The 26,396-nt window shown below is 47.2% G+C and overlaps 7 protein-coding genes and 1 long non-coding RNA gene across 10 annotated transcripts; 2 read left to right on the top strand and 6 right to left on the bottom strand.

Annotated features, from left to right (window-relative positions):
- The first annotated feature begins 51 nt into the window (after positions 1 to 51).
- LOC128429103 (bestrophin-3) lies at positions 52 to 15,937 on the top strand. 2 transcript variants are annotated; one of them, XM_053415389.1, is made up of 13 exons: positions 52 to 203; positions 856 to 950; positions 1,929 to 2,016; positions 2,384 to 2,529; positions 3,200 to 3,354; positions 3,534 to 3,611; positions 3,935 to 4,087; positions 4,748 to 4,828; positions 12,950 to 13,101; positions 13,422 to 13,512; positions 13,611 to 13,729; positions 13,899 to 14,171; positions 14,612 to 15,937. In XM_053415389.1, exons 1-13 carry the CDS (start codon positions 52 to 54, stop codon positions 15,000 to 15,002), a joined length of 1,974 nt encoding a protein of 657 aa, XP_053271364.1. In that variant the 3' UTR covers positions 15,003 to 15,937. The 2 variants fall into 2 exon arrangements, with proteins under 2 accessions (XP_053271364.1, XP_053271365.1); XM_053415390.1 differs by having other exon boundaries at positions 13,611 to 13,734; positions 13,916 to 14,171.
- Positions 6,704 to 7,179, bottom strand: LOC128429127 (histone H3). Its single transcript, XM_053415417.1, has one exon. The coding sequence runs from the start codon at positions 7,112 to 7,114 to the stop codon at positions 6,704 to 6,706; it is 411 nt and encodes a 136-aa protein (XP_053271392.1). The 5' UTR covers positions 7,115 to 7,179.
- Positions 7,653 to 9,211, bottom strand: LOC128429116 (histone H1). The gene has a single exon (XM_053415408.1). The coding sequence runs from the start codon at positions 9,209 to 9,211 to the stop codon at positions 8,582 to 8,584; it is 630 nt and encodes a 209-aa protein (XP_053271383.1). The 3' UTR covers positions 7,653 to 8,581.
- On the bottom strand, positions 9,953 to 11,280 carry LOC128429119 (histone H2B 1.2). Its single transcript, XM_053415410.1, has one exon. It carries the CDS (start codon positions 11,278 to 11,280, stop codon positions 10,903 to 10,905), a length of 378 nt encoding a protein of 125 aa, XP_053271385.1. The 3' UTR covers positions 9,953 to 10,902.
- On the bottom strand, positions 12,262 to 12,627 carry LOC128429124 (histone H2B type 2-F-like). The gene has a single exon (XM_053415415.1). It carries the CDS (start codon positions 12,625 to 12,627, stop codon positions 12,262 to 12,264), a length of 366 nt encoding a protein of 121 aa, XP_053271390.1.
- nots (nothepsin) lies at positions 15,593 to 18,859 on the bottom strand. 2 transcript variants are annotated; one of them, XM_053415402.1, is made up of 9 exons: positions 18,783 to 18,859; positions 18,428 to 18,608; positions 17,987 to 18,104; positions 17,645 to 17,763; positions 17,107 to 17,306; positions 16,600 to 16,725; positions 16,102 to 16,246; positions 15,912 to 16,010; positions 15,593 to 15,820 (listed from the first exon to the last, which is right to left on the bottom strand). In XM_053415402.1, the coding sequence occupies exons 1-9, from the start codon at positions 18,842 to 18,844 to the stop codon at positions 15,647 to 15,649; spliced, it is 1,224 nt and encodes a 407-aa protein (XP_053271377.1). In that variant the 5' UTR covers positions 18,845 to 18,859; the 3' UTR covers positions 15,593 to 15,646. The 2 variants fall into 2 exon arrangements, with proteins under 2 accessions (XP_053271377.1, XP_053271378.1); XM_053415403.1 differs by lacking the exon at positions 18,428 to 18,608 and having other exon boundaries at positions 18,783 to 18,821.
- Positions 18,562 to 20,282, top strand: LOC128429128 (uncharacterized). Its single transcript, XR_008333876.1, has 2 exons — positions 18,562 to 18,768; positions 18,982 to 20,282. It is a non-coding gene; the product is annotated as an uncharacterized LOC128429128 (long non-coding RNA).
- cct2 (chaperonin containing TCP1, subunit 2 (beta)) lies at positions 20,008 to 25,126 on the bottom strand. The gene is made up of 16 exons (XM_053415395.1): positions 25,041 to 25,126; positions 24,083 to 24,157; positions 23,917 to 23,982; positions 23,618 to 23,729; positions 23,212 to 23,288; positions 22,983 to 23,095; positions 22,704 to 22,906; positions 22,514 to 22,614; positions 22,278 to 22,405; positions 21,933 to 22,036; positions 21,634 to 21,753; positions 21,399 to 21,527; positions 21,218 to 21,321; positions 20,837 to 20,936; positions 20,566 to 20,707; positions 20,008 to 20,338 (listed from the first exon to the last, which is right to left on the bottom strand). Exons 1-16 carry the CDS (start codon positions 25,041 to 25,043, stop codon positions 20,308 to 20,310), a joined length of 1,608 nt encoding a protein of 535 aa, XP_053271370.1. The 5' UTR covers positions 25,044 to 25,126; the 3' UTR covers positions 20,008 to 20,307.
- Between the last annotated feature and the right edge of the window lie 1,270 nt (positions 25,127 to 26,396).

The following is a 26,396-nucleotide window of genomic DNA, read 5'->3' as shown; positions in this document are numbered from 1 at the left end:
TCTGTCCGTCTCTCTGTCCGTCTCTCTGTCTGTCTCTCAGCTCGTCTCAGGATGACCGTCACTTACTCCAGTAAAGTCGCCAACGCCTCCTTCTTCAGTTTCCACCGGCTGCTGCTGCGCTGGAAGGGAAGCATCTACAAGCTGCTGTACCGTGAATTCACTGTGTTCGTCCTGCTCTACACTGTCCTGAGCGTCGTGTACAGGTCTCACACACACACACACACACACACACACACACACACATAGTGTACATGTATGTGCTCAAACATGGAGCACATGGATCTCTGCCTCATAAAGTAAATCCACCACCATTCGTTATCCTGATGCTCTACGATACTAATCTGTATATGATTGTAATTATTAGATAATTTGGTTTCAATCCAGAATATGTTACATCAGACTCTGAACTCTGCACCTGCTCTCTGGACGATGGTCATGTGTGAACACAAAAGATTTAAAACAAGAGACTTTCTCCGCCTGGCCAAAAGTGAAGCCAAAGCATCTGTATCGCCCCCTGGTGGCAGTAAAGGTCATAAACCCTGCCCCTTGTCAGCAGATGGGACCTGGAGTAAACTAAAAAAATCATGTTAAAAACATGGTTTGTGTTTAATTAGTTATTTGATGATACAAAAACAGGCTGAAACGTTGGGATTGACAGCCGAGACTGACTCATGTATTTCTGCTGTGTCATCGTTATAAGACCGGCGGACTGTCCAATCACGAAGGCTCCTTCAAATGTGTTACGATTTACAGTCGACAGCTTCAACTTTCAACTGTAAAGTTGGAGCTTCTGATTCGCTGTTGATGATAAGAGAGTTCTGCTGGTTGTGGATTTCCTGTGTCGTGTGTTTTCAGACTCGTCCTCTTTGACGATCAGAAGAGACTGTTTGAGAAAGTTTCCATTTACTGCGACAAATACGCAGAGCAGATCCCCGTCACCTTCGTCCTGGGTACGTGTCCACACCCAACACAAGGTCTCCTGAAGACACTCACTTCCTCATCCACCAAACAGCTCACGAAAGGAAACTCAAATAAAGTTTAACTTCAGCATCATTTCAGCTTTGTGATGAGGCCTTTTTGTTTCATGACTGTGTCTAAAGATGGACGACATGACGGCTCCCTAGAGTGTTGACTTAAGCTCTCGACGGCGCCCCTTGTGGCTGGCTGCAGTAGCTATAGGTCGTTAACGCTTCCTCATTGAAAACTCAACTCCACGATCACTATTGACTCTGAAGGTCCAAGATGGCAGCGCCTGCATCTTTTAGCCAGAAGTGGAGACGCGTTGACCGTCTTTATTTACAGTCTGTTGTTTGGAGACTGAACCTTTGGTTCACACCAATTTCTCAAGTTGCAGCTCTGATCCTAAATGTTAAGGGGACATTAAATCCTCACCTGTGTCTGTGGACCATGTAACCTGTGGTTCAGTTGGGTCACTAAACACCTGCAGTTTAAACCAGACTCCTTCCAGAGAGTCATTGTGACTGAGCAACACTCAAACAGTAAAGCTGTGATCCCTGGAACACGGCTCAGTGAAAACCTGAAACACGAGTGAGAGTCAGAGCCGGGGGATGAAGAGGAAGAGGAAGAGGAAGAGGCAGCTGGAGCCTCAGTAGCTGCTAATGGAAACAGATCATTAACCATCAGGCTAAAAGCAGGAAGAGTGTTTTTGGAGCTAAACAGAGAATCAGTGAAAACTGCCTCATGTTTCCACAGTGCCCCCCCCCCCCCCCCCCCCCCACAATAAACTACAGAAACCAATGCAAATCCATAGTTTCTACACATTTTGCATCTTTTTAGTCATTTATGATTCTGTGTCTACTTGTTGAATGTCAGCACCTCACTGTGGTCGTTCAGAGTCTTTATAATCTTTTGTATCTTGGTAAATAGAGTAAATCTTCCTCTGAGCTGTTCACTGGTTTGTGTTGCAGGTTTTTATGTGACTCTGGTGGTGAATCGATGGTGGAACCAGTTTGTGAATCTGCCGTGGCCCGACAGACTGATGTTCCACATCTCCAGGTTCTTTCACACACCTCTCAACATGCTCTTTGTGAACTGGTGAAAGAGGCGATAGATCTCAGAGTTTGCAGAATGGTTCCAGTCTTATTGACGTTTTAATCTGATCTGAAACCAGTTATAAATATTAAGGAGAGTTAAAGTGGAAAACAAGGAGCGAGACAAAGGTTCAAATATTATTGTAAATTATATTTAAAGGGTAAAGAATTCATTACAATCAATTACAGGACAATTAAACCTGTAAACAATAAACATACAGATATAGTAAATTGACCAGGTTATGAGGCTAACTAGCTTAAGTTAAGGAAAAGGTCACATGGTTTCCAGAGATCGACTGGCCACACTGTTCATGTCCCTGTGTTTCCTCCAGCTGTGTTCAGGGTAAAGATGAATATGGCCGCCTCCTGCGCAGGACGTTAATTCGATACGTGAACTTGACGTCGCTCCTCATCTTCCGCTCCGTCAGCACCGCCGTCTGCAAGCGCTTCCCGACCATGGACCACGTGGTGGAAGCAGGTAGGTCTGTCGCTTTGTGTTACTTTCATGTCTCTGTAACTGGGATGTGTGGTAAGTTTACATCTTTTTTGAGGCACTTGTGTTTTGTGTGTTTGTAGTGTGATGTACAGATATAGTTACAGTCGGGGCTGCAGGACGTGAACCCATTGGTTCATCTTTCCATACTGGTATTGCTCAGCTCAAACAGCTTGAGTTCACGGTTTCCAGTAGAAGTTTGTCCCGGTTGGGTCTCTTCCTTCCTGGAGCCGTCTGATGAGGCCCCAGGGATCCACTTGTTATCTGCGGATTAGAGCTGCCGGGGAAACGAGCTGTTGACCCGAGCGTCTCCTCCTCTGTGCTCTGCTCGGCGTTAACCCCTCAGCTAAAAGAGCCATCGACTCCTTTCCCATTGCCAGTAGAGGCGTTTGGGTTTTTCACCCTGGTCATGTTCGACGTCACAAACGAGCCGAGAGCATTCTCACCTCGCCGTTTTGCCAAATTAGCACATTCACCCAGGTGTCATGTTTCCATGACTGTTGATCGGGGCTGGAGCCGATAAGATCCTGGGTCTCCTGCAGTGAGTTGTGACCCCGGAGGGAAGGATGATGGTTGTTATACGTTACAGACAGAATCCAGATGTTCCTGGGTTTTAACGATCCGTCGTTCTACCTGTTTGTCTCGACACCGGCAGGTTTTATGACTACAGAGGAGAGAAAGGTCTTCGACAACATCCGCTCACCTCACCTGAAGTACTGGATTCCTGTGGTCTGGTTCTCCAACCTGGCGTCTAAAGCTCGACAAGAAGGACGAATCCAGGACAGCATCGACCTGCAGAACATTCTCAATGTGACAGACAGGAGAACAATTCATATTTTATTCTCTATGTCAAAGTATGAGTGAAGTGAAGCTAACACATGAGCTATCCTTTATGTTTCCAATCAGCCAGTTGAGCTTCATGAATCTGGGGAGGGGGGGGGGGGCAGCTGGTGACACTAACCCTGTCCACGTTCTGTCTCTGCATCCAGGAGATGAACCTGTTCAGGACTTGTTGTGCGACTCTTTTCGGCTACGACTGGGTCAGCATCCCACTGGTCTACACACAGGTCTGTCCTCTGTTTGAACCAGATGCATCTAATCTCATCATCATTACTGTAACTGGATCCCAGCACTGGAGATCTCCCACAGACAGAGGGAGAGAGAGTGAGGGACACACGACTGAGTTCTCATTGAAGGCTCATCGGCTCCGTTGTGGAGACGTCTGGTGTGTGACTCTGAAGCTCACATCCTCCTGCTGATTGGTTCTTTTCAGTCCCAACCTCCTCTGATTTGTCGGGGTCCGATCCCATTGAGTGAATGTGGCCGGTCGGGTGATGAACATGGACGGGATCAAACAGTGAGGCCTCTCTCTCCCTCTCTCTCTCTTCAGGTCGTCACTCTGGCTGTCTACACCTTTTTCGTGGCTTGTCTAATCGGTCGACAGTTTCTGGACCCGACCAGGGGTTACCAAGGTCATGACCTCGACATGTACGTCCCTGTCTTCACCCTGCTGCAGTTCTTCTTCTACTCCGGCTGGCTGAAGGTGAGTTCACTTTGTCGTCTACTAAAGAACAAAGATCCTCATGTTTCTCTCTATTCCTTCACATGATGTGGATCACTGCGGAGTAGAGGCCCATGTGAACGCCCTCAGCTAAAAGAGCCATTGACTCCTTTCCCATTGGGTTAGGGTTAGAAGAGGCGTTTGTTTTTTTCACAGATTTATTTACCCATCAGCAACAAGATTATTTGGCCGAATATCACACTGGTCATCACTGAATTAACTTTTTGTTTAATTAAAAAAGTGAACTTAGTAAGTTCCCGTTCCCTCTCGTCTATGAGATCTACACCCTACTGCCATCGTGTGGCCGCTGTAGTTACAGCGAGACGCCGGCTTTTCTCTTCTGCTTGCTGAGGCCGGAGCCGTGTGCATTAGACCATCACCACTGACTCCATTCAAGGGTTCACGGTTGATCTGTTGTTTCTGTCTCGTCCACGTTAGATTAATAAGATGTTAGAAATACTGGATGAGCCTGAGTTGCAGGTTTTATACGTTGGTTGCACAAAGTGTGTTGGACTTGGACTCAATGAATGAAAAATTTCCAAATTCTGAGAAACATGATTTTGCTTCATAGATTTTGTGGGAATCTGGGCCTGTGATACTTGGGGTATATTCATCATTTAGGTTTGTGTGTGTGGTCGTCAGGTCGCGGAGCAGCTGATCAACCCGTTCGGAGAGGACGACGACGACTTCGAGGTCAACTGGATCATCGACAGGAACCTGCAGGTGGGAAACCGCCGCTGCACTGAGAACTAGTTTCCTAACAGAGAATGGTTTCGTTCAAAAGAAATTAAACCTCGATCGGTTTTGCTGGAAACAAAAATGACAAAGTGAGATGTGGGACGTCGACAAAGATTTTAAATATAACGATCTCTCACTGCTAAGAGACGTTCAAACTTACTTTACAAGAAGTATCTTCTTTGCTTCGGTCCCTGCTCCCGGCTCCTTAGAGGCAACACCTCTGCTCTGCTGCTTGTGAAATAATCACATAAAGTAGATCAATTTGTACATTTCAGCACTGTCCCATCTGTCCAATCAGCATAATTTAATTATTATTTTTGTGTCACATTAGCCAAATAAAATAGTGTTCAAATCCAAACACATGTGATATTGATATGTACATGTATGTACTTGATATGTACATGTCCGCTCCTATGACATCAAAGGAAATGCCTTTGATGTCATAGGAGTGGACCTGGACCGTGGTTGCCTCGTTACAATAAACATCACTTAGAAGAAGCACAAAGACAATTTGCAGAAAGCACATCGCAAAACAGAAACAGCTGCGTTCGTGAAGAAAGGAGAAGATAAAACAGATCCTCATACGATGAACAACCAGGTGGCTGCAGAGGGATAAAGAAAAGACGTGGAGATGATTGAGGAGATGGCAGTTGATGAGCTGATGGCCCACAGACCAGATGAGCAGGTGGTGACCAGCGGAGAACACTCAGCGCCCACGGAGGCAGACGTCCAGCTGCGGGTGTTAGTCAGCATGGTCACTGCTGACGTCCTGGAGAAGTGTGGTCCACTGGTGAGCTGCAGCAGCAGGAGGACCATCAGCCTCATTCAGCGTCTGACCAATGAGACGCTGGCAGGACTTCCGGACGGGCTCGTCCCAAACATGCGAAAGTGCAAAGAAGTGAGGAAGGCTGTTGTGAAGAGGCTTCAGCAGAGGTACGGCCTGTGGCTCACCTTCGTGCTGTCTGCCCCCCACTGGACTGAAGAGGCTTTTATAGTCGAGTGCCTTCAAACAGAGCTCAACACGCATCTTGCAGAAGGTCCCAGCAGCTCCCGTCAGGAGATCCTGGGCTACGTCTGCTCCCTCTCAGCTCTACTCCTCCTGGGACTCGGATGTGTCATCACGTTTATAGTGTTTAATATTCTGGTGCTGTAAACGTAAAAGTCTCTATCTCAACAGCTGCTCACAGACCTGCACTGAACACTGTGTTGGTATGACGGGGCTCAGCAGCCCTGGATCTTAATGTGTTAATGCCATGAGATTAACTTCATGAGTTTGTTTAGTGGTGTAACATCAAATCTTAAAATGACTTCAAAGGCACTCATGACATCAGGAGTCATGACAGCATAGGGAGTCTGGGTGAGATCATAAACATGTCAGCCATTCGTGCAAATAATAAGATAATGTCCAACTCTTGAGGAATAATCTCCACTATTCACTTCTAATACAATTTATTTACATGAATACACTGTATTAAGTATCTTTTGGTATTCTGGATCGAACTTCGACTCTTATAGCTCCTCGACCTGATTGACAGCTGGAAGCTGAAAAGATAGAAATGATGGAAGGAACATTTGAGTAAATTCAAAGTCTACGGGACAGTTTTATTTCTGGTCTGAACCTCAGCCTTTTAATAACCAATACTTTATAGTTATATAACCACATACGATATGAAATCTATATAGTTTGTAAATTGTTGAACTTAAACATTTTTCTGGGATCTTTAGCCTAAATGTTTTAAAACATGTGTGAGCTCCAGGTGGATCATGACACAATGCTTGAGAGCAGCGGGACTTTGACTCTTCAGTGCGGGTGGGTGGCTCTTAAAAGAGCCGTTGTGTGGTGAGCGGAGTGCGGGCAGGTTACGCTCTCTCCCCGCGGATGCGTCGGGCCAGCTGGATGTCTTTGGGCATGATGGTGACCCTCTTGGCGTGGATGGCGCACAGGTTGGTGTCCTCGAACAGGCCGACCAGGTAAGCCTCGCTGGCCTCCTGCAGAGCCATGACGGCGGAGCTCTGGAAGCGCAGGTCGGTCTTGAAGTCCTGAGCGATCTCGCGGACCAGGCGCTGGAAGGGCAGCTTGCGGATCAGCAGCTCGGTGGACTTCTGGTAGCGGCGGATCTCTCTGAGAGCCACGGTCCCGGGCCGGTAGCGATGAGGCTTCTTCACTCCGCCGGTGGCCGGGGCGCTCTTCCGGGCGGCCTTGGTGGCCAGCTGCTTCCTGGGAGCCTTCCCTCCGGTGGACTTACGGGCGGTCTGCTTGGTTCGAGCCATGGTGTCTCGTTCGGTGAAGAAAAGAATAATGAAGTGAGTGCGGACTCGGCTGCTCTTAAAGCGTCGGACCGGAACCCGCTCGGGTGACGCTGCGGTCGCTGATTGGAGAGCGGCTCCCTCCTGGAGCTCAGCGCCGCCCAGAGCGCGACCCACCACCCGGAACTGCGCTGCTTATTGGATGGAACTATTTTCAAAATTTGCGCCAAAAGTCGTTCGTCTCGAAGGATCCGTCCCGCGCTGCTCGCTCTCTGCGGACCGACTCCGAGTTTCCCCGAGACCTGCTCCTCTTCACAGTCCCTGTGGTGATCACCGTCACCCGCGGTCCCGTGGGGGCTCCGGAGTCCAGTCCGGTATCAGACCCACGATGCGTCATCACGTCACTTCAAGACTTTAATAACCAAAGTTTAATCATTCTGGTCTGAGGACGAAGTTTCCATGAGGTAGAAATACAGAGACAAATACATTTATAATACATAAATGAATGAAAGGAGAAATGCATAGATAAATAAATGTAAAAATACATTTTCATAATGATTCATTATTTACTAGAAAATGTTTATTTAATAATGTCTGTAGTGAATGTTCATGCACTTACAGCTTCTTGCCAATGGGGGCGCTGCACTGTCTGTGATCTGAATCTAACCTTCAAGTTTTATATATTTCGATTTTAAAAGTTTTTTTAAACTGAATTCAGTCTGAACCTAAAGATACGAAGTGTATAAACTTTGGATCAACTTCTGTTCCGCTCAAATATTGCGTTTAAAAGTAAAATCACAATGGAAACACTGTGAAATGGATCAAAATAATATTATATTCATATATTTTATCCCCTGCTCCTCATCATATATATTACTCATATACCAGTATTTCCCTGCAGGATTAATAAAGTCTCATCGTGACCCAAGCATAAGAGAAACACTATTTTACATATGTGCTGTAGCAACATGTACAGTTACTCCTCTAAAAGTAACATGTTTACATTCAGAACAGTGTCTCATTATCATGCGTGTCCTGATAATATTTAGATGAATAATACTGTAAATGATGTACATTACACAATATCGGATAGTGTAAATGTAGCTAAAGTTTGTATATAATTAATAATAATGTAGTCATTTTAATCTTTGCTTTATTAAGTAATCTATTATGTGAGACTGGAAACTGTGAACGAAATTGCCCATTTTGGGATAAATAAAGTTTTCTAATCTAATCTAATCTAATAATACATGTTACAACAGTATAACTAGAGTACTTGTAACTTGAAGTACAAAGTGCTGCTCAGAATGTAAGACATAGTCCAGGTACTGTAAAGTATTGTGCTATATATCATGTAGAAGTATAAAGTATTGTGGTATGGATCGTGTAGCAGTATTGTGTGAACTCGGTGTGACGGTAGGAACCGGCTCTCTCGGGTCTGGGTGTGTGGCTCTTAAAAGAGCCTTTTGTTGGGTTTGGGTCTGTGTCCGCTCACTTCCTCCGGGACGGAGCCTTCCTCGCCCCCGCTGCAGGCTTCTTGGCAGGTGCCTTCTTAGCCGCTGGCTTCTTGGCCGGAGCCTTCTTCACCGGGGTTTTCTTCACCGGCTTCCTCGGGCTCTTGGCGGCCTTCTTCGGGGACTTGATTGACTTCTTGGGCGCCGCCACCGGTTTCTTTGCCTTCTTCGGTGACTTTTTGGCGACCGCGGTCTTCTTGGCTGCGACGGCCCTCTTGGCCGCGGTAAGTTTCTTCACCGGGCTCTTCTTGGCTTTGGCGGCGGGCTTCTTAGCGGCGGGCTTCTTAGCGGCGGTCTTGTTCAGCTTGAAGGAGCCAGAGGCGCCGGTTCCCGTGGTCTGAACCAGGACCTCGTTGTCGACGAGCGCCTTGACGGCGACCTTCACGCGGCTGTTGTTCTTCAGCACATCGTAGCCGCCGGCCAGCAGAGCCTTCTTCAGGGCGGCCAGCGACATGCCGTTGCGCTCGGTGGAGGCGGTCACGGCCTTGACGATGAGGTCGCGGACGCTGGGTCCGGTCCTCTTGGGCCTGGCTGCCGCCTTCGGCTTGGTTGCCGCCTTCTTCGGGGCCTTGGCCGGCGCTGGAGTGGGTACTACTTCTTCTGCCATGGTTCCGCTGCTCGTGTCAGTCAGAGTGGTGAAGTCCTGCAGCGGGAGGCCGTTCTTAAACACACCATGAGAACCGTGGAGAGTCAACTCCGCCCGCCGCGGCTCGCTGCGCTGCGAACACCGGGCACTTGTGTTTTCTTCTCACCGATAACACGCCATAAAATCACCGTGGAAGAGGCGACAAGTATCCGCGGCGGTGACAACCGACACCGGGAGCGTGTGTACTCAAGTCGGAGGTACGCAGAGCTCCGGGGACCGGGGCGTTCGGCCCGTGGAGCCCCGAAACCTCGCCTGTTCACCGCGGTGAGCGGCGCCGATCACCGTGTTTTCCCACTAATTTCTCCCCTAAAATGGTTAAAAATGCTCCGGAGCTCCATCAAAACCAGTTCCCCATCTGCCCCAAATGTTAGTCCAGGGGCTGGGTGTGAAAACACTCAGCTACCGATGATTATTTCACGATAAACTGAAGCTTTCTTTCGGCAGCAAACACACCGAGGATCATGGCGCAGCGGAGCCGAGCTGAGAACATGTGTCCTGCAGGCTGCTGCTCAATGATTCACCTCTTAAGCATTAGAAACGAAAATACAATAAATCAACACATGACGATTCATAACAAGTCATTTAACAGATTCATTCTGACACCGTTAAATTAATGACCGCTGATTTATACCGTTAATAAACTTCCTTCAGAAATCAGTGACACAAGCAGAGACTGTACAAACACGTGCAAGCGTCATCCTGTGACTTTTATATTCTGTAGTTTATTGATCTAAAATGTTAAGATTGACCCGGCTCAGTGACACACTACCAGTTTTACCTTGTTACGTTATTAATACATTTATTTAGACAATATATATTAGTGGCTTATAAGAGGCCATATCTCTTCTCTTTTTAAAATATAATTTAGTAGTCATTCACAGACTATTTGATAAATACATATAAAAGAATACATGTGTTCTTTATCGATCCAAAATTCGGATATTGCTGGTAAAACACAGTTTGGCAGAATCTCCTCAACGAAGCCCGGTAACACCACATCAGTGTTTCCCTTCTCATGGTGAAGTGACACATGTCAACACGTGTCACTTCACCTCGTCCTCTCAGAACTAGTTGTTAAGAGCTGGGTTCATGTCCCTATGTGACCCATCAGCTGTCATCAAACTGAACCACACACATCAGCTGCGGGACTAGACCCTGCTGCTCCATGTGAGCACACGGGACATGGACTGAAGTGAGTTCCATGGTTAATGGTTCCTGTTCAGCTGCGTTGACAGATAATATATAATAATGACCATTGATCGATCTGTCCCAGTTCATTATTGTATGAATCATCTACACTGAACAGTCAGTGTTAACACGTCACTTCCTTTACACCTGATCTATCATCTGTTAAGTGTTCGAACACGTGTCAGGTGAAGGTGCTGCAAGCGAAATGTTGGGTTCTAGTTAGATGTTTAAATCAGTAGCTGCTGTTTTGATCATATCGATGCGTGATGGGTCTCATTTGGATTCATATGAACCATGTGACCCGTGGGACCTGAACCCTCCACCCGGCTCTGTTGAGCCTCATGGGAACTGGAGGACGAAGCAGGTGTGTGTGTGTGAACATGGAAGCATCAGGACAGTTTGTCTCCAGGCAGCCGGTGGGTGGCTCTTAAAAGAGCCGTTGGGTGGAAGCGGGTCTCCGCAGTTCACTTGGAGCTGGTGTACTTGGTCACGGCCTTGGTGCCCTCGGACACGGCGTGCTTGGCCAGCTCCCCGGGCAGCAGCAGGCGGACGGCGGTCTGGATCTCCCGGGAGGTGATGGTGGAGCGCTTGTTGTAGTGAGCCAGGCGGGAGGCCTCCCCGGCGATGCGCTCGAAGATGTCGCTCACGAAGGAGTTCATGATGCCCATGGCCTTGGAGGAGATGCCGGTGTCGGGGTGCACCTGCTTCAGCACCTTGTACACGTAGATGGCGTAGCTCTCCTTCCTGGACTTCCTCCTCTTCTTGCCGGTCTTGCCGGGGACCTTGGTCACCGCCTTCTTGGAGCCCTTCTTGGGCGCTGACGCCTTCGCTGGTTCCGGCATCGTGTCTGTGGATCAGATGAGATGTGAGGGAGAAGGCGCGGCGGAGCGAATTTAAACACATCACATGCAAACGAGGCTGTGCGGTTCCCCGCCTGTGATTGGCTGAGCTGGTCACCAGGCAGACGGTGGAAGGTTCTGAACAATTTAAACCAACAGAGAAGAAGAATCTATAACTCCTCTATTAATCTAACATTAGACATGACAATTAATTATCATATGATATATTATATTAATAACCACACTCACAGATGTTACATCTGTATGTTTGGTTTAATATCACACACTTCATACTCATATGATGTATAACAATTACTATTTCAGCCACACACTTACATACAGCTGTGCTTACATTTCAAAAGGCCATACAGAGGGGGAAATCTTTAGTTTATCACAACTTATTAATAAAATAGGTTTGATTTCTGTTTATTTTCTCAATGTTCTTCTACAGATTTCCCCATTATTAGAATGGCCTTTTGAAATGTATGTGCAGTTGTGTTCAGTAGTTAAATGAGTTCCTCTCAGAGATGGTTTCTGTTCAGCTCTTAGTTTCTGGACAGTGGAAGGAAGTGGAGCTGACAGATCAAATATAATTATCAATCTATCCAAGTTCATTATTATTGTATGAAGCATCTATACTAGTAACATCAGTCCAGTGTTATCACAATCACTTCCTCTGCACCTTGTCAATCATTGACACGTGTCAGATGAAGCTGCTGCAAACAAACAGTTGGGATCTAGTTTGAGGTTTAAATCAGAAGCTGTTTGTAATCTGGTGTTTAAGCTTATATTGATGCGTAAAGAGTCTCATATGAACCATGTGACCCATGGGACCTGAACCCTCCACCCGGCTCTGATGAGCTTCATGGGAGCTGGAGGACGGAGGAGGTGAGAGTGAACATGGAAGCATCAGGACCGTTTGTCTCCAGGCAGCCGGTGGGAGGCTCTTAAAAGAGCCGTTGGGTGGAAGCGGGTCTCCGCAGTTCACTTGGAGCTGTTGTACTTGGTCACGGCCTTGGTGCCCTCGGACATGGCGTGCCTGGCCAGCTCCCCGGGCAGCAGCAGGCGGACGGCGGTCTGGATGTCCCGGGAGGTGATGGTGGAGCGCTTGTTGTAGAGAGCCAGGCGGGAGGCCTCCCTGGCGATGCGCTCGAAGATGTCCATTACGAAGGAGTTCATGATGGCCATGGACTTGGTGGAGATGCTGATGTCGGGTTGCACCTGCTTCAGCACCTTGTACAAGTTGTTAGAGAAGACGTCCTTGCGACTCTTCCTCTTCTTGCCGGGGATCTTGGTCATCGCCTTCTTGGAGCCCTTCTTGGGCGCTGGAGCTGTCTTTGGTGCATCCATCGTTTCTGTGGATCAGATGAGACGTGAGGAGGAGGAGTGGCGGAACGCATTTATACACATCTCATGAAAGGCATGAAAGACAATATAAACTTGTTTAGAGCCTTTCATCTTCTGCCTTTCATAGATGAAAGGCAGACAATGAAAGGTTCTGAACAATTTGCCTTTGTAGTCATAAAATAGGTTTGATTTCTGTTTATTTTCTCCAAATTAATCTGAAATTGTTGTATTTCTAACATTGTGATGGATTAAGATGCTTTTTAATAATATAGTGTTTGATTAAAACAACAAACCACAATCCCGTCATGTTTCCCTGTTCCTGCAGGTGTCGCTGTTGGCTGTGGATGAAATGCACATGAACTTGCCTCACATGACCAAAGACATGTACTGGAACGACTGCGACGCTCGACCACCGTACACGCTGGCTGCTGCCGACTACTGCATCCCCTCGTTCCTCGGCTCCACCACCGACATGGGGTCAATACGCAGTCACGCATATTTTACATGTTAATTATTCGCTCATTTCAACCAAGTGTGCTGATTGGTTGAAAATGATTGTCTCGATCTTGTTGCTGGTGATGAAAGTTGCTAGCAGGGATTCATTCTGAGCTTTTGCTGTTTTTACTGTTAAGATAGATATAATAGGCTTAATACATCATGGTTATGGAAGTGGAACTGTGATTGCTCCTCATAGGGTTCATCTCAATCCAGGTCTGAATTGAACTGTGACTGATTTTGCAGATAAAACTATTAAACCTTTTAAAAACAGCCAACATTTGATCCAACGTCTCTTTCAGGCTCTCAGATATTCTCCAGTTTGATGAAGCCGACGTTAGCGACAGTTGTCCTCAACAGCCCGAGTCTGTACTGACCCGGCACCAAGAGACGGTAATATAACGTATTTTTAACTCTGCCAACCAGGTTATGGTTTAATTCCGGTTTAGTTATTTCATTCATAAACTAAACTCTATAAATTTAATTTTCAGGTTCTTGGGCGAGTTCGCCGGCTGCTGAGCGTCCAGGAGCCTCCTGAGCTCCGACCTCCTCGACCCATCTTCAAACGGCACAGCAGTGATGCCACAGGAAGCTTCTTCCCAGAATTCAGGTACAGTTCTCTTCATCGTGATCCTGTTCTTACAAAGGAACAAATCTCAGATAAGAAACATTGGTGAATGTCACAATCTTCAGGAAAACTGTGTTAGTGGGTTTTAAGAAGAACTCCCTTTGTGAATGAGGCGCACTGATCTCTGTGTTCTCACTTCCTGTTCATTCAGGCTCAGTCCAGGTGCAGGTGGCCTGGCACCGCCCACCTCCCTGGTCACCCCCCCTCCTCCCATGGACACCTTGTCCACATTGAGGGAGGTCAACAGTAGCCCCGCCTCCCCTGAGATCTCCCCCTCGGCTGTGTTCCCCTTGCTTCTCATCAGCCCGCCAGTGTTTGACGTCTGGAACAAGATGGATTCTTCTGCCGACGCCGAGGTGGTGAACGTCCACAACGGTTTGGATCCTTCCTCCACGGAGGAGTCGCCAGGCCTGGAACATCCAAGGTGATTCTTCATGTTCTGCTTAAAGTGCCAGGACACTTGAGTCGCAACTTCTCTGTTGATACTTAAACTGTTGTGCTGTGGTTCTGAGATAAACAACCGAGCCAGTCTCTGTGTGAACACACCAAGGAGCTGATGGTTCCGTCTGTTTGTCGGTTTGTCAGCAGAATTATGCAAAAACAACTGAAGATCACCAGCAAAACTTTAATCACTTTCTTTGGGCATTTTTTTACATTCTCACAGTTTTCCTGGGAAATAATAATTAATGGATGTAGATGTAAAGATCAGAACCATTCAGGGCATTGATATCTATGAGTGGGTCAAATTTGGTGCAGCTTGTTTGAATGTAAGGGTCTGCTGGGCAGAGGTATGTTCTCATTCTTGTTCCGATCTCATATTTCTAAATATTGATTCCTTGACTTTAATATAATTTGTTTATCCAGGGCCAGCGACTTGGTTTGTTGCTCCCCCACTCAATTAGGACCGAAGGAATTCCAGTGGACAGCAACAAATATCCAAAATCGGCAATCAGCTCGACCACGAAGGCGCCAGTTCTCCCTGCAGTTCTCCAGGCAGACGTCGAAGTCGTCGGTGCGCAGCCTGCCGAGCCCCAAGGGCCTGGGGAGGCGTAGGAGATGTCTGGCTCAGTTCCAGTCCAGAAGATCAACTGGTCCACCGGGCGACACGCTGCAGCTCCCGGACCACGAGCAGGACTCCGGCTTCCAGGGAACGACCGAGGACGACGAGTCCGACAGAACCAACCACAGCAAGGACGTCGAGAACAACAACTCCCAGTCACACAGTTCAGGAGAGAAAAGAGAATCACTCACTTAGTCACAGAACACTGGGCCAACAGAACCCAACAGAACCAAACAGAACCAGTCACTAAGCTGACGACTTCAATACTTGAACGATTTGAAGCCTTAACCTTGGTTAAGTTATCAGTTTGTTTGTTACTCGAAACAAAAATAAATCAAATTTGGCATAAACAATTTTTGGGATACCACCTAGTGACTAATAGAGGAACTGAAGGTAATCCACACCTATTCCTATTTTACACAGGTGTCTCTTCTCCATCAGTTCTGACCGGAGCCGATTTGAACCCGTGAACAAGTGGAGTCCTTGACCCGGACGTGAGAGATGTGTCGACTCACATCGCAGACAACAGACACACACTAGTGGGTTTTTAGGTGTTTTCAGCTCTGACTCCACAGACCAAACCAACCCCATCATGTGCTGCTCCTCAGGATTATTGACTTTAAAGGATTCTAGAAAATATTTTTGGAACAAAATCGACTGTTTATTTGTAACGATTGTGATATTCTCTGATTTTGTAAATGCACCTTGAAGTGATGAATTCACTTTATCTGTTGCTGAATCACCACAAAACACATTTTTTGAATAAAACAACCATCAAAGACAAATGACTTCTTATCGATATATTTATTGCTGATCCAGCTGTTAGCCACTGATGGTTACTATTTGCTCGGGTGCTTAGCGGTTGCAAAGCCGACCCGGTCCTGTCCTCGGTCGAAGACGCTGTAGAACTCGGTCAGAAATACATCTCCCAGAATCCACAGGGGGCCCTGAGGGGAAAGAATGTCCACGCTCTGGAATCCACTGAAACACATCTCCCTGTCACCCAGCATCTCCTGGAGATCAGAGCGGTTTCATGTTACAGAACAGAATGGGCCTTGTACTGGTAACAGAGCGCAGCCAGTAACAGACCAGTAGAGCCATTACCTTCCTGACGTACTGTTCAGCAGTCAGTGTGTACTCCCTCCCCCCCAGCACGAACGTCACATGAGGCAAATTGGACAACCTGGCGCAGTCGATCAGAAACTAAACACACACAAAGGTCACATTCTACTTTCTGTCAAGTTTTCAGAATTCACTTTCGGATACGAGATCAATATTGATACGGTTTGTTTACCTCTCCGATGTTTGTGGGCGTGGCTCCGATCAGCTGCTGGAGGTTGAAGATGTCGTTGCTCGGTCCGGCAATCAGGGAAGTTCCTGTGTCGACAATCGCTTGACAACCGTGAGGACAAAAGGAACTCACACCCTGCACCGCCACACTGACACACACAGACACACAAAGAGGTCATTATCCCCCGCAGCGTGTTGACTATGATGAAGACAACATGTCCTCACAGGGGCAGTTAAACATCTGCTTTTAATGCTGTAATGATGGCACCTTGTCTAATACATCTCTTTGTACTGCCCTCTGGTGGTTGATACGTGTACTGCATAGCACCCCAACATGATGTAAACACATTACACACACTTGAGTGTTTATTGGATATGGTCATGAGCTGTAACTGATATTCACTAAACGTGCCAAAAAAAATGATGAAATAAAATGATATTTCTGATTGTCAGTACAGTTTAGTAACTTAATTAGTAAAAATAAAGATAAATTCATGTGAACCTGTCCATTTTAATCTGCCAGTATCCCTTAGCCGTCACAGGAATCCAGTTAATGGGTCCAATGTACATCGACTCATCGGTGCCACCGAGCATCAGTTCACCTTCGGAGCTGCCGCCACCGGATTTTCTGCAGCGACACGAACACGACAATGAAAAAGCAGTTTTTATTTTTATATTTAGTCTAAAAAAACATTTGGGTCGTTGACTTCCCAGAATCCCTTTAGAACAAATGTCCAACACAAGAAAGGTTTTTCTCTGCTGAATCTCCCCCGAGAAATGTCCCCCGCCCCTCACCCCCTCCCCTCAGCCCGAGGGGGGGGGGGGGGGGGGGGGGGACAAAGATCTCTTCGGTCTACTGTAAAACCCTAAAAAATGACGAGTGAATCCCCCGGACGGATCAAACCCTCCAGAGATCACCAGTTAAAGACAGAGGACACCCCTGAGGCCTCACTGGTGAATGCTTGATAACAGTCACAACATGAATTCCTTCTAACTGGTGAAGTTGGACCTGCTGAGGTAGAAACTGAAGACTGGTTCATCCACCGTCTTCTGCGCCAACATGTTGTCGAAAACAGGGTTTCCTAGGATCTCTGCCAGGGCCGGATAGCCCATCCCCAGGACGCCATCAAACTTGGCTAAGACGAATGTGGCCCCAGGCTCGTAGACCGACTCCCCAAACTCCTGGTTCAGGATGGTCATACCACCGACCTGAAACAGAAGACAACCAGTTTATATTTCTATATTGAGAACATCTTTATTATTATTTATTATGCATTTCTGCCTGGAAATCAGAATGTATTCACCATGTCTTCCTATAATCTGTGGTGTCCCTCAGGGTCACACCACAGACCCACTTTTATTTTCTCTTTATATGAAAATCTCCTCTCGCTATTTTTCAGAGGCAAAGTTTCTGCTGCCGGTGTTATGCTGATGACACAACACTGAGTAACGCACTTGATTTCCTAAACAACAACATATTGTGCGTTTCGTAACGCATCAGCCAGAGGGACAGACTTTCATTGAGACGTCCACAGGACAGAAGAGACCTTCAGTGTGTCTCTGGCCATGACGCCCAGCAGGTGTCCCGATCCGTAGTGAATCCCGAACATCCGACCGTCGGGATGAAATGATGACGAGTCAAAAGCCCTGAAACGTTGGTGTGACACTGTAAAACACACACACACACACACACACACACACACACACACACACACACACACACACACACACACACACACACACACACACACACACACACACAGAGAGAGAGGGGGGGGGGGGGTTGGGGGAGAGAGACCTTGGACTTGTTATCACACTAAACCAGAGTCAGTCCGTTCTGACCCACAACTCAAACACTGACGCGGTGTTGTGTGTCTGTGTTGTGGTACCACAGGCTTGGCTGACACAGTAGGACGATGGGACCCAGAGATCCGCTGAGCCGGTGTCAAAGATCACAGAGAAGTTCTGCTCCGGCGTCCCGAGCCTGATGTCAGCGTAGTACTGAGCCTGACACACAAACACACAGCGTCAGCACTATTTCACCACAACACAAGAAATACTCGACTTTATTCTGACGTGGGACCATGAGCAAGGCACACAAACTGCAACACATCTAAAACCAATAAATGAATAATCAAATTAAATTTAAACACAGAGGAGGTTACACAGTGAGAGACACAATCCTGAGGCCTCATGAGCAGTTTGGGGTTTGGAGCCTTGCACAGGAGCACTTCAGCAGACGTACAGGAAATCATCCTTCTCTGATTTTAGCAGTTGCGAGGTTTGAACCAGCAACCCCTCCACCTGACGGTCAGTGTCATCATTCTTACGTCCATGAAGTTGTAGATCCTCTCACTGGAGCGGCCCAGGCGCAGCGAGGGCGTGCCGGGGGGGAAGCACTGAGCGTAGCGGCGGCTGAACGTGTCCGGCCGGTGGTCCCGGAGGAAGTCCTCCAGCAGGCCGTCCGCCCGCAGCTGGGAGCGGAGGGAGGGCGCCCGCCTCAGAGGGATCCTGCCGGGGGGGGAAGTTCAGCTTCTACCATTCACTGACTGAATCTGTTTCTATCTTTAACGAGAAGAACTCCTCACAAAACTAACTTTGAGTTGAACTTGAGAGAAAACACAAATCAAACCGTCCTCATCTAGAAGCAAAACCACTGATATGAGTGAAGGTGAGTTCTTCTACCTGACCACAGCTGAGCCCGTCCATGTCCAAGTCAGCAGAACCAGCAGCAGCAGCCTCGACATGTCCGTCAGTCCGTCTGTCTCACTGCAGCTCAGCAGACCCTGAGGTTTATCAGGGTTCTCTGATGCTCTGATTGGATCTGAGTCTGTGTGACATCACAAACCCCCAGTGTGTGTGTGTGTGTGTGTTTTCTCTTCAGGACCTTCTCATGTATAAACACTGGCCTCGTCAGGACCAGTGTACCTCATGGGGACCAGAGCTCAGTCCTGAAGAGGCTCAACATCATCTCTGACATCCTGGTGAGATTCTGTCCAGTGGTGACCCAGTGGGGATCCAGTAATGGTCCTGGAGTGGAGCCCCAGTATCGAGGGCCTCACCGATCACTACTCAGTGTCAGCTGTCAATCATGCTGCTCGGCTCGTTTAACAAATCAAATACATGCAAATGTTTTTAGCTTGGTCCAAGTCCCATCTGCTTCCATGGAGGAGGTGGATTTATAACTCATACTTCAGCCAATAGGGGGCGATAGAGATTAACTGGCTTCCCTCCTGGAAGCCGTCATGCTATTAAAAGGTTTCTGGATTTTCATCTTCTCGTAAACTTTATACAAATTCGTGAAGATGGAAATAAAAGTTTCACAGCACTTGAGTCACGACAGTAACTGACAAACTAAATCTGTCAGTTGCTCTCAGGTCAATAACGTCTGATTTCCCCTGAACTCATCGTGTGGTCAGTGTTGACTGAGGTTTCGGTCACTTTGACCCAACGAGGCGGAAAAATTCAGAGGAACAAAAAAACAAAAATCAAAACAGCTGTTTTCATTCAGAACTGAGATTTAAACCAGAATATGTTTAATTCAAAAAACAAAAAATGTTGCTCCAGAATAAATGATCTCAACTGAAGAGATGCAGTTTGTTTATTATGCAAAACTAAAATCTAATCAGTTTTTAGGTTTTAAACTTTGTCTTGATGGTGTTGAAGTTTAAGTTAGAATAGAACTGTTCTTATGTATTACTTTTACATTATATATTATGAACAAATTTGAACGCTGCTCTTGCAATGCATTGTGGGATTAGAAAAGTCATTTAGTGGATAACATGGTGAGGGTAAAGTGCTTTTATTTATTTACCATGTATGAATTTGGATATTTATTATATTTTATGGATGTTACTTAACACTAAACACTCAGGAGCCACAACTTTAAGAAAACAGACAAACTACTGACGATGATTGGTTCATTTATTTCAGTAAACAAAAACAACGTCCAAACTTCCTTTCTAAACGCTAACTGTGCTAACGTTAGCCCAGCTGGCCTCAAGCAGAGTGCTGCGACTGTGGCTAATGTTAGCATCAGAAACAATCTGTACCAACTTATCCACTGTTAGCGTTCAGTCCAGCTAGCATTAGCAGTGCATCCACAGTGAGTTTAATGACAGAGGAAAAAAAGACCAGCGGAGCGTTTCTTTGATTTGAACGACAAAGATAAATAACAAAACCGATGCCCCTCGTTCTTCTTCATCTTCCTCTAGCAGGGGTGATGGTCGGGAACTCTCTTCCTATAAATAAATAAAAACAACATTAAGGACTGAGGAACTTGTATTTTCAAATTTATGAAACTTCATTTCTAATCCACGATCAGGACAAAAACTAAATATCAAAACTTAAACAGACAAAACAGCCACGAGGATGTTTTATTGATTCTCTGCAGCTGAATGTGATTTCCTGTCGGGAGCAGATTTAACAGTCACATGGTTTCGTGGTGGTATCCGTGGTGGTGACTGACCTGGGAGCAGCTTTGATGATGTTGTCGACTCTCAGGATCATCTCCGCGGCCTCGGACGCGCTCAGCAACACTTGACGCTTCACCTGGAACGACTCAGTGATGCCGAGCTCTGCCATGTTGCCAATGATGCCTTCAGACATGTCTGCAGGGAGAGAAACGGGTCGGGTCAGGTGACGTTAAAAGCTCCGGTGACACGTTCCCAGCTCAGCGGATGTAAAAACAGGCTTCTCTGAAAAGCTTAATATTTGTGTTTTTGTTCCGTGTGACTCACTCAGTCCGAACTGGTTCTTGTTCTCCACGTGAGCAGCTCTCAGTTGAGCCACCAGGTCGGCGCTGTCGTAGCCAGCGTTGTCAGCGATGATGGTCGGCAGCTGCAGCGGGAAACAGATTATTCATAAGATTCATCGAAATCAAACAGTTCCAGGTGCCGACTCTTTTTTCAGATGGTTTCTCCTGAATCTCGTCAGAGCAGAAGAAAAATAAGCATTAAAAGATTGAGATTCCACTGAAGTAACTAATTTGTTTTATAACCCAACTTCCTAAGGGTCCCTGAACTCATCATGTGACGTTTGAACCTGTAAGAAGCTGAAATCCAACAATTCTGTGTCAAACCCCCCCGCTCCACCTTCAGAATAAAAGAACATGAACGTACCATCATCAGAGCTTTGGCAAACGACTCCATGGCCACCGCCTCCTTCCCTGGCGTCCTGTTGGCCAGGTCAGACACCACCTTGGCCATCAGCATCTCGGAGCAGCCTGATGGAGGAGGAGTCATGTTAGCGATGGAGAGTACATGCAGGGGGACAAAGGATGTTAAACACGTGGCTCTGTACCTCCTCCGTAGACGGTGCGCGGCTCCTTCACGGTCTGAGCCAACACACACAGAGCGTCGTGCAGCGAGCGCTCCGCCTCGTCCAGGATCTGCTGAGTCGCTCCTCGCAGGACCACGGTGCACGCCTCACCTGAGGACGGGGGGGGGGGATTGGTCAGAGCCTCAGAGATGTAAACATGCATCATGCTTTCAACTGCAGCCAGTGTGTGTGTGTGTGTCTGTCTGTCTGTCCATACCCATGGCGACTCCAGAGAAGTGGATGAGTGTGTCCTCTCCGATCATCACCTCCTCGATCAGCTTGCAGTGGCCGAGCTTCACCAGCTCAGGGTGGTCGAAGGTGGAGGTGATCTCCCCCCCTACACACACACAGTTCAATAAAGTTGTGATACAACACATCATGAATCATTCTCTCTGCCACTGTGTTGCCAGTGCAGAAGAAAACCTAAATTAATCTTCATAGATTGTGTTGAAAGGTGTAGAATGTGAAAAGCAAAATCTATTAATAAACCAGAAGAGAGATGAATCTGTGACGTACCGGTGACCAGCGCCAGGCGCTCCACACCAGAGAAGTCGGCGTGCTCGATGGCCATGATGCCGGCCTGAGCGAACAGCTGCTCTGGGTAGTTATAGATCAACTGTCTGCAACACAAGACACAAGTCAGCAATGACGCCCCCTGGTGGATGATTCAGTCATTTCTCCCCTTCCCCTTTCTATATCTAGAACTAAACGATCTGTCCAGGGGAGCAGCTAACGACCATGTACATTAAAACATTTTAATTTTAGACGATTGAAATTCAATAAAATCCACAATACGATTTCCTGCATTTGGGAAGATGTTATAAAAGTAAATAATCAAACACTTAATTTGATCCTTGTTACCTGTTGATGAAACAGTTGATTCCGTGCTTCAGAATCCGGTCGACCTTCTCCTTCATCTTCTCCTTCTCTGCCAGTTCGATATCTGCAACCTTCGCAATCGAGTCCACGCGAACCCTGGAGCCAAAGACCTGACACACAAACACACAAAGTTTAACTTCACACAAAGCTGCCGATCTACTTCAACGAAGGTTCATCACTGCTACATTCAGGAATCTGTGGCCGAGGAAGCACCGTACCTTGATCTTGTCGGTGTCCATGCCGGTGTTGGCGATCAGGATGTTGACGTTCTCCATCCTCTTCGGTTGGTTCACGCCGATCTTCTTGTCCAACAGGAAACCTGGACAGACGATAAAGATGTGACGTTACAGCGACCAATCAGAGAGCAGGTCTGTGTTGGGATTGATGACACGTGTCCCGCGCCCTCACCTTCGTCCAGGTACGAGTCGGTGAGGCTGCCTCCCAGCTTCTTGATGACGTGGATGGCCTCCAGGTTCCCGGAGCCCTTCAGCCTCATGACAGCGTCGACGGCGAGCTGGGAGAAGTGGTTCTTGTGGTGAGTCAGCAGTTTGGAGGACAGAGTGGTGCGGGCGATGTTCAGCAGATCCTCCTGGAAACGAGCCGGGTCGTTGCTGCAGGAGAGGAGGAAAGAGATTAGAAACACGAACTGAGGGGTTCGATTCCCGTCCAGACTCTGAGCCGTCTCACCTGTGGTCCACGGCGGCGTCCCTCAGAGCCTCTCTGGCCACCTGGGTCGCCTTCCTCCAGCCAGAGATGATGGTCTGGGGGTGAATCTTCTTGGCGATCAGGATCTCCGCCTCCTGTGAGAGATCAGTGGCGTTAGAGGGCGACTTCTTTCCTCTCAGCAGAAACAGTGAACACACTCTTTAAATCTTAAATCAGCTGGAGAATCAACACGAGGGCGACGGGTCGTTACCCTCAGCAGCTCGGCCGCCAGCACGGTGACGGACGTGGTTCCATCTCCGACTTCATCGTCCTGAACCTTCGACATGTCTGTGAACACAAACAGAGAACAACTCATTTCTCTTCTTCAGGGAATTCAAACCATTTAATTCAGATCGACTGGTTTCCACATCCTAAGTGTCACATGTTTTTCTCTCCATGTTATTTTAATTATTTTACTCTACATCACTGGTCGTCACTGGTTGTTGATTCTTCTCAGTTTGACTTGTTTCATGTGAGATTCTTCTGTCACTTGATAATAAACTCACTATGTTTGGATTCTGTGGCCGAAGACGTTACAGATTATTTCCCACGATAGCAAAGACAACTTGTCGGTGACTAATCTTCACTTGTGTTCGACCTTCAGCTTCTTCACTCACCAACCAGCACTTTGGCTGCAGGGTTGTCGACTCCGATGGCTTTCAGGATCGTGGCTCCGTCATTGGTCACCGTCACCGCGGAGCCTTTCGATCCACTCATCAAGATCTTATCCTGAGAAAAACAATAAGACACATCCTTTCTTTAGTGAGGCGGGACACAGATTCTACCTTTTATACTTTCAAGTAAACCAAGACTTTTGGATTTACATAATTTAGCTCTTTTCCAAACTTAAACTAGAATCAAAAGGTTCAATAATCTGAAAAGACAAACTGGGATCTGTCAGATCTGAGTGACGCACCATCCCCTTGGGACCCAGAGTGCTCTTCACCAGGTCGCCGATGGAAATGGCACCGACGAAAGACGACTGGAGAAAACACAGAAGCACAGGGTCATCTCAATATTCATTAATACAATAATTATTTTATTAATTCAAGGAGTTCACAGCACAATAGAATCCCACGCACCAGTCGTGCAGTTTCAGCTTTCTCTTCATCAGCTCCATGTCTGAAGATGTTGACCGGGGCCATTGATAAGGACGCCTGCAGAGAGAGAGAGACAAGGATCAATCAACCAATCAGTGTGATGGATCTGTCAAATGTGACAGATGTTCAACATATGAACCTGAAATGTATTTGAATGAGCAGAGAAACATCTTCAATGAAACAAACTCGTGATTGACAGACTGGCTGAGCTGATCTCCACCGCGGATCTGCGTGCAGCTACAAGTCAATGTGACGCAGTTAATATCAATTTAATGCGATAACGTATCAACGCTCAAAACGCTGATATTTAACAGTTCCACTTTTTCTTTCCGAGCAGCGTTGAAAGCAGCAGCGGCCGAGCCCCGCCCCTGTGATGCTGGAAACCTCGAGAAGCTTTTAACGTTTAAATTTAAGAATTTAATTTAAAACGTTAAAAAAATCTACAGATGACGTTCGAGGGTCACGTGAGATTATTAACTTCACTTTGTATCTAATATTTCATCGGAGTTTTTATTCATCAGCGTGAGGGAGGTTCCCTGAGACAGTCACAAAGCCCCGGTGACATGCTAACCTAGCATGCTAACAGTTAGCTAAGAGGAAGGAGAAGCAGCGATCTGCTCAAACTGAGACGAGCCGCGACTTGAAACGTCACAGCTCAGATTCAGCTCCAGGAGAACACGCGCAGCTGCGTGGATTCTGTGCGTGGTTTCTCAAACTGCTGCGTGTCTGCGCTTAGCTTAGCTAGCTTAGCCGCTAGCGCATCATGACGCCCATGTGCTTCCCGGCCGGGGAAGCGGCGCCGGCTGCGCGGCTCCCGGGACGAGCCGCGGCCGCAGCCCGGGCGCGTCGAGCGGCTCCGGGTCCGAAACACACGCAGAGACGACGGGAAACAGAGGAACGAGTTTTAATGAAGCGGATTCGAGAGGAAACGCGGACTCACCATGATGATGTTTGAGCTTCAGAGGAGGAGGAGCGAGGCAGGGCACGAGCGCGACGTGATGACGTCCTGACGGGATGCTGCGTTCACTGCAGATCGTGGAAAACACGGCACTGCCACCTGCTGTTGAGAAAGACGCACTGGTCCCTACGTCACTTTATAGGGACTTCTATAGAGAGGACTAGTCATATTAATAATCTATAGAATGAACTATATAGAGGACTGTAGATATATTATTCTATATATTGAGCTCATTGGGAAAAGAAACACGCTTTCAGACACTGCTCGGCAGGTTTCCTCTACATCATCATTATCAGAGGTTGATGATGAACAACAAACAACAAACAACAACATCAGCTGGTGGAAAATCCTCCAGGAAATTTTATACTAAGTTTTAATACTTTGAGGTAAAAAAAGAACATGTTGAATGAGAATCTTTATATTTAGAAAGGAGCTTGTTTGCTGCAGTTTGGGTTGTGTTGCTTCTATTCTCACTTCTCATGATGCATTCTGGGAAACAATCAGTGCAGCCTGTGATCCAGGACGAGCACCAGAAATCTCCCATGATCCCACACTACTTCACAGACCCCTAGTGGCTGAAGTGAGGTATCACACGTGTTGAACATGTTTCTGTGGTCCCTGGTTTATTAGACTGTTCCTTCTGCAGCCACACGGGGGCGTGAAACCAAATCCAAATGATGGTGGATTGGAGGAATCCAAATTTATTTAAAAAACAACAGTCAAAACATATATTAATTTAGTATCTTCTGCCATCATTTCCTCTTGTTCAGGCCCCGCCTCTTTCCTCTGTGACGGGCGGCCTGGACGGGCAGACAGTACATGTGCATGGGAAACTTCCTGAAGTAGCTGCTGACCCAGGGTCTGTGGGAGGTGATGACATGAAACACAAAGACATCATCAATGAATCTGCAGCCGCACAAATCAAACATAACATCACTGTCACATGTTCAGCTCAGGGCCCCAGGTTAGATCCTGACATGAAGCAACGCCCCTGCTTCGGCCTGTTCGTGTGTGTCTGTGTGTGTGTGTGTGTCTGTGTGTGTGTGTGTGTGTGTGTCTGTCTGTGTGTGTGTGTGTGTGTGTGTGTGTGTGTGTGCGTGCGTACTTGGCCACTCGCTGGCTCAGACTCAGGTAACAGAGGTTTTGCCACAGCTGCTTGTTTTCCTGTTGACGGAGGAATTCGGCTTCTCGCTGCCGCTCGACGTCCAGACGCAGAGTTTCTCGAAGCTCCGCCTCTATACAGCACAGCTGAGGAACACACACAGACATATTGAGTCTTTGCCGGAGCTCTTGGAATCAGGTTTTTATATTTTATTTGGAGTTTGCTCTGTTACTCGT

This window comes from Pleuronectes platessa, chromosome 22, assembly GCF_947347685.1.
Source record: "Pleuronectes platessa chromosome 22, fPlePla1.1, whole genome shotgun sequence".
In the NCBI taxonomy this organism is placed as follows: Eukaryota; Metazoa; Chordata; class Actinopteri; order Pleuronectiformes; family Pleuronectidae; genus Pleuronectes; species Pleuronectes platessa.
Note: the sequence above shows the minus strand (reverse complement) of the source record. Positions and strands in the feature narration are given on the sequence as shown.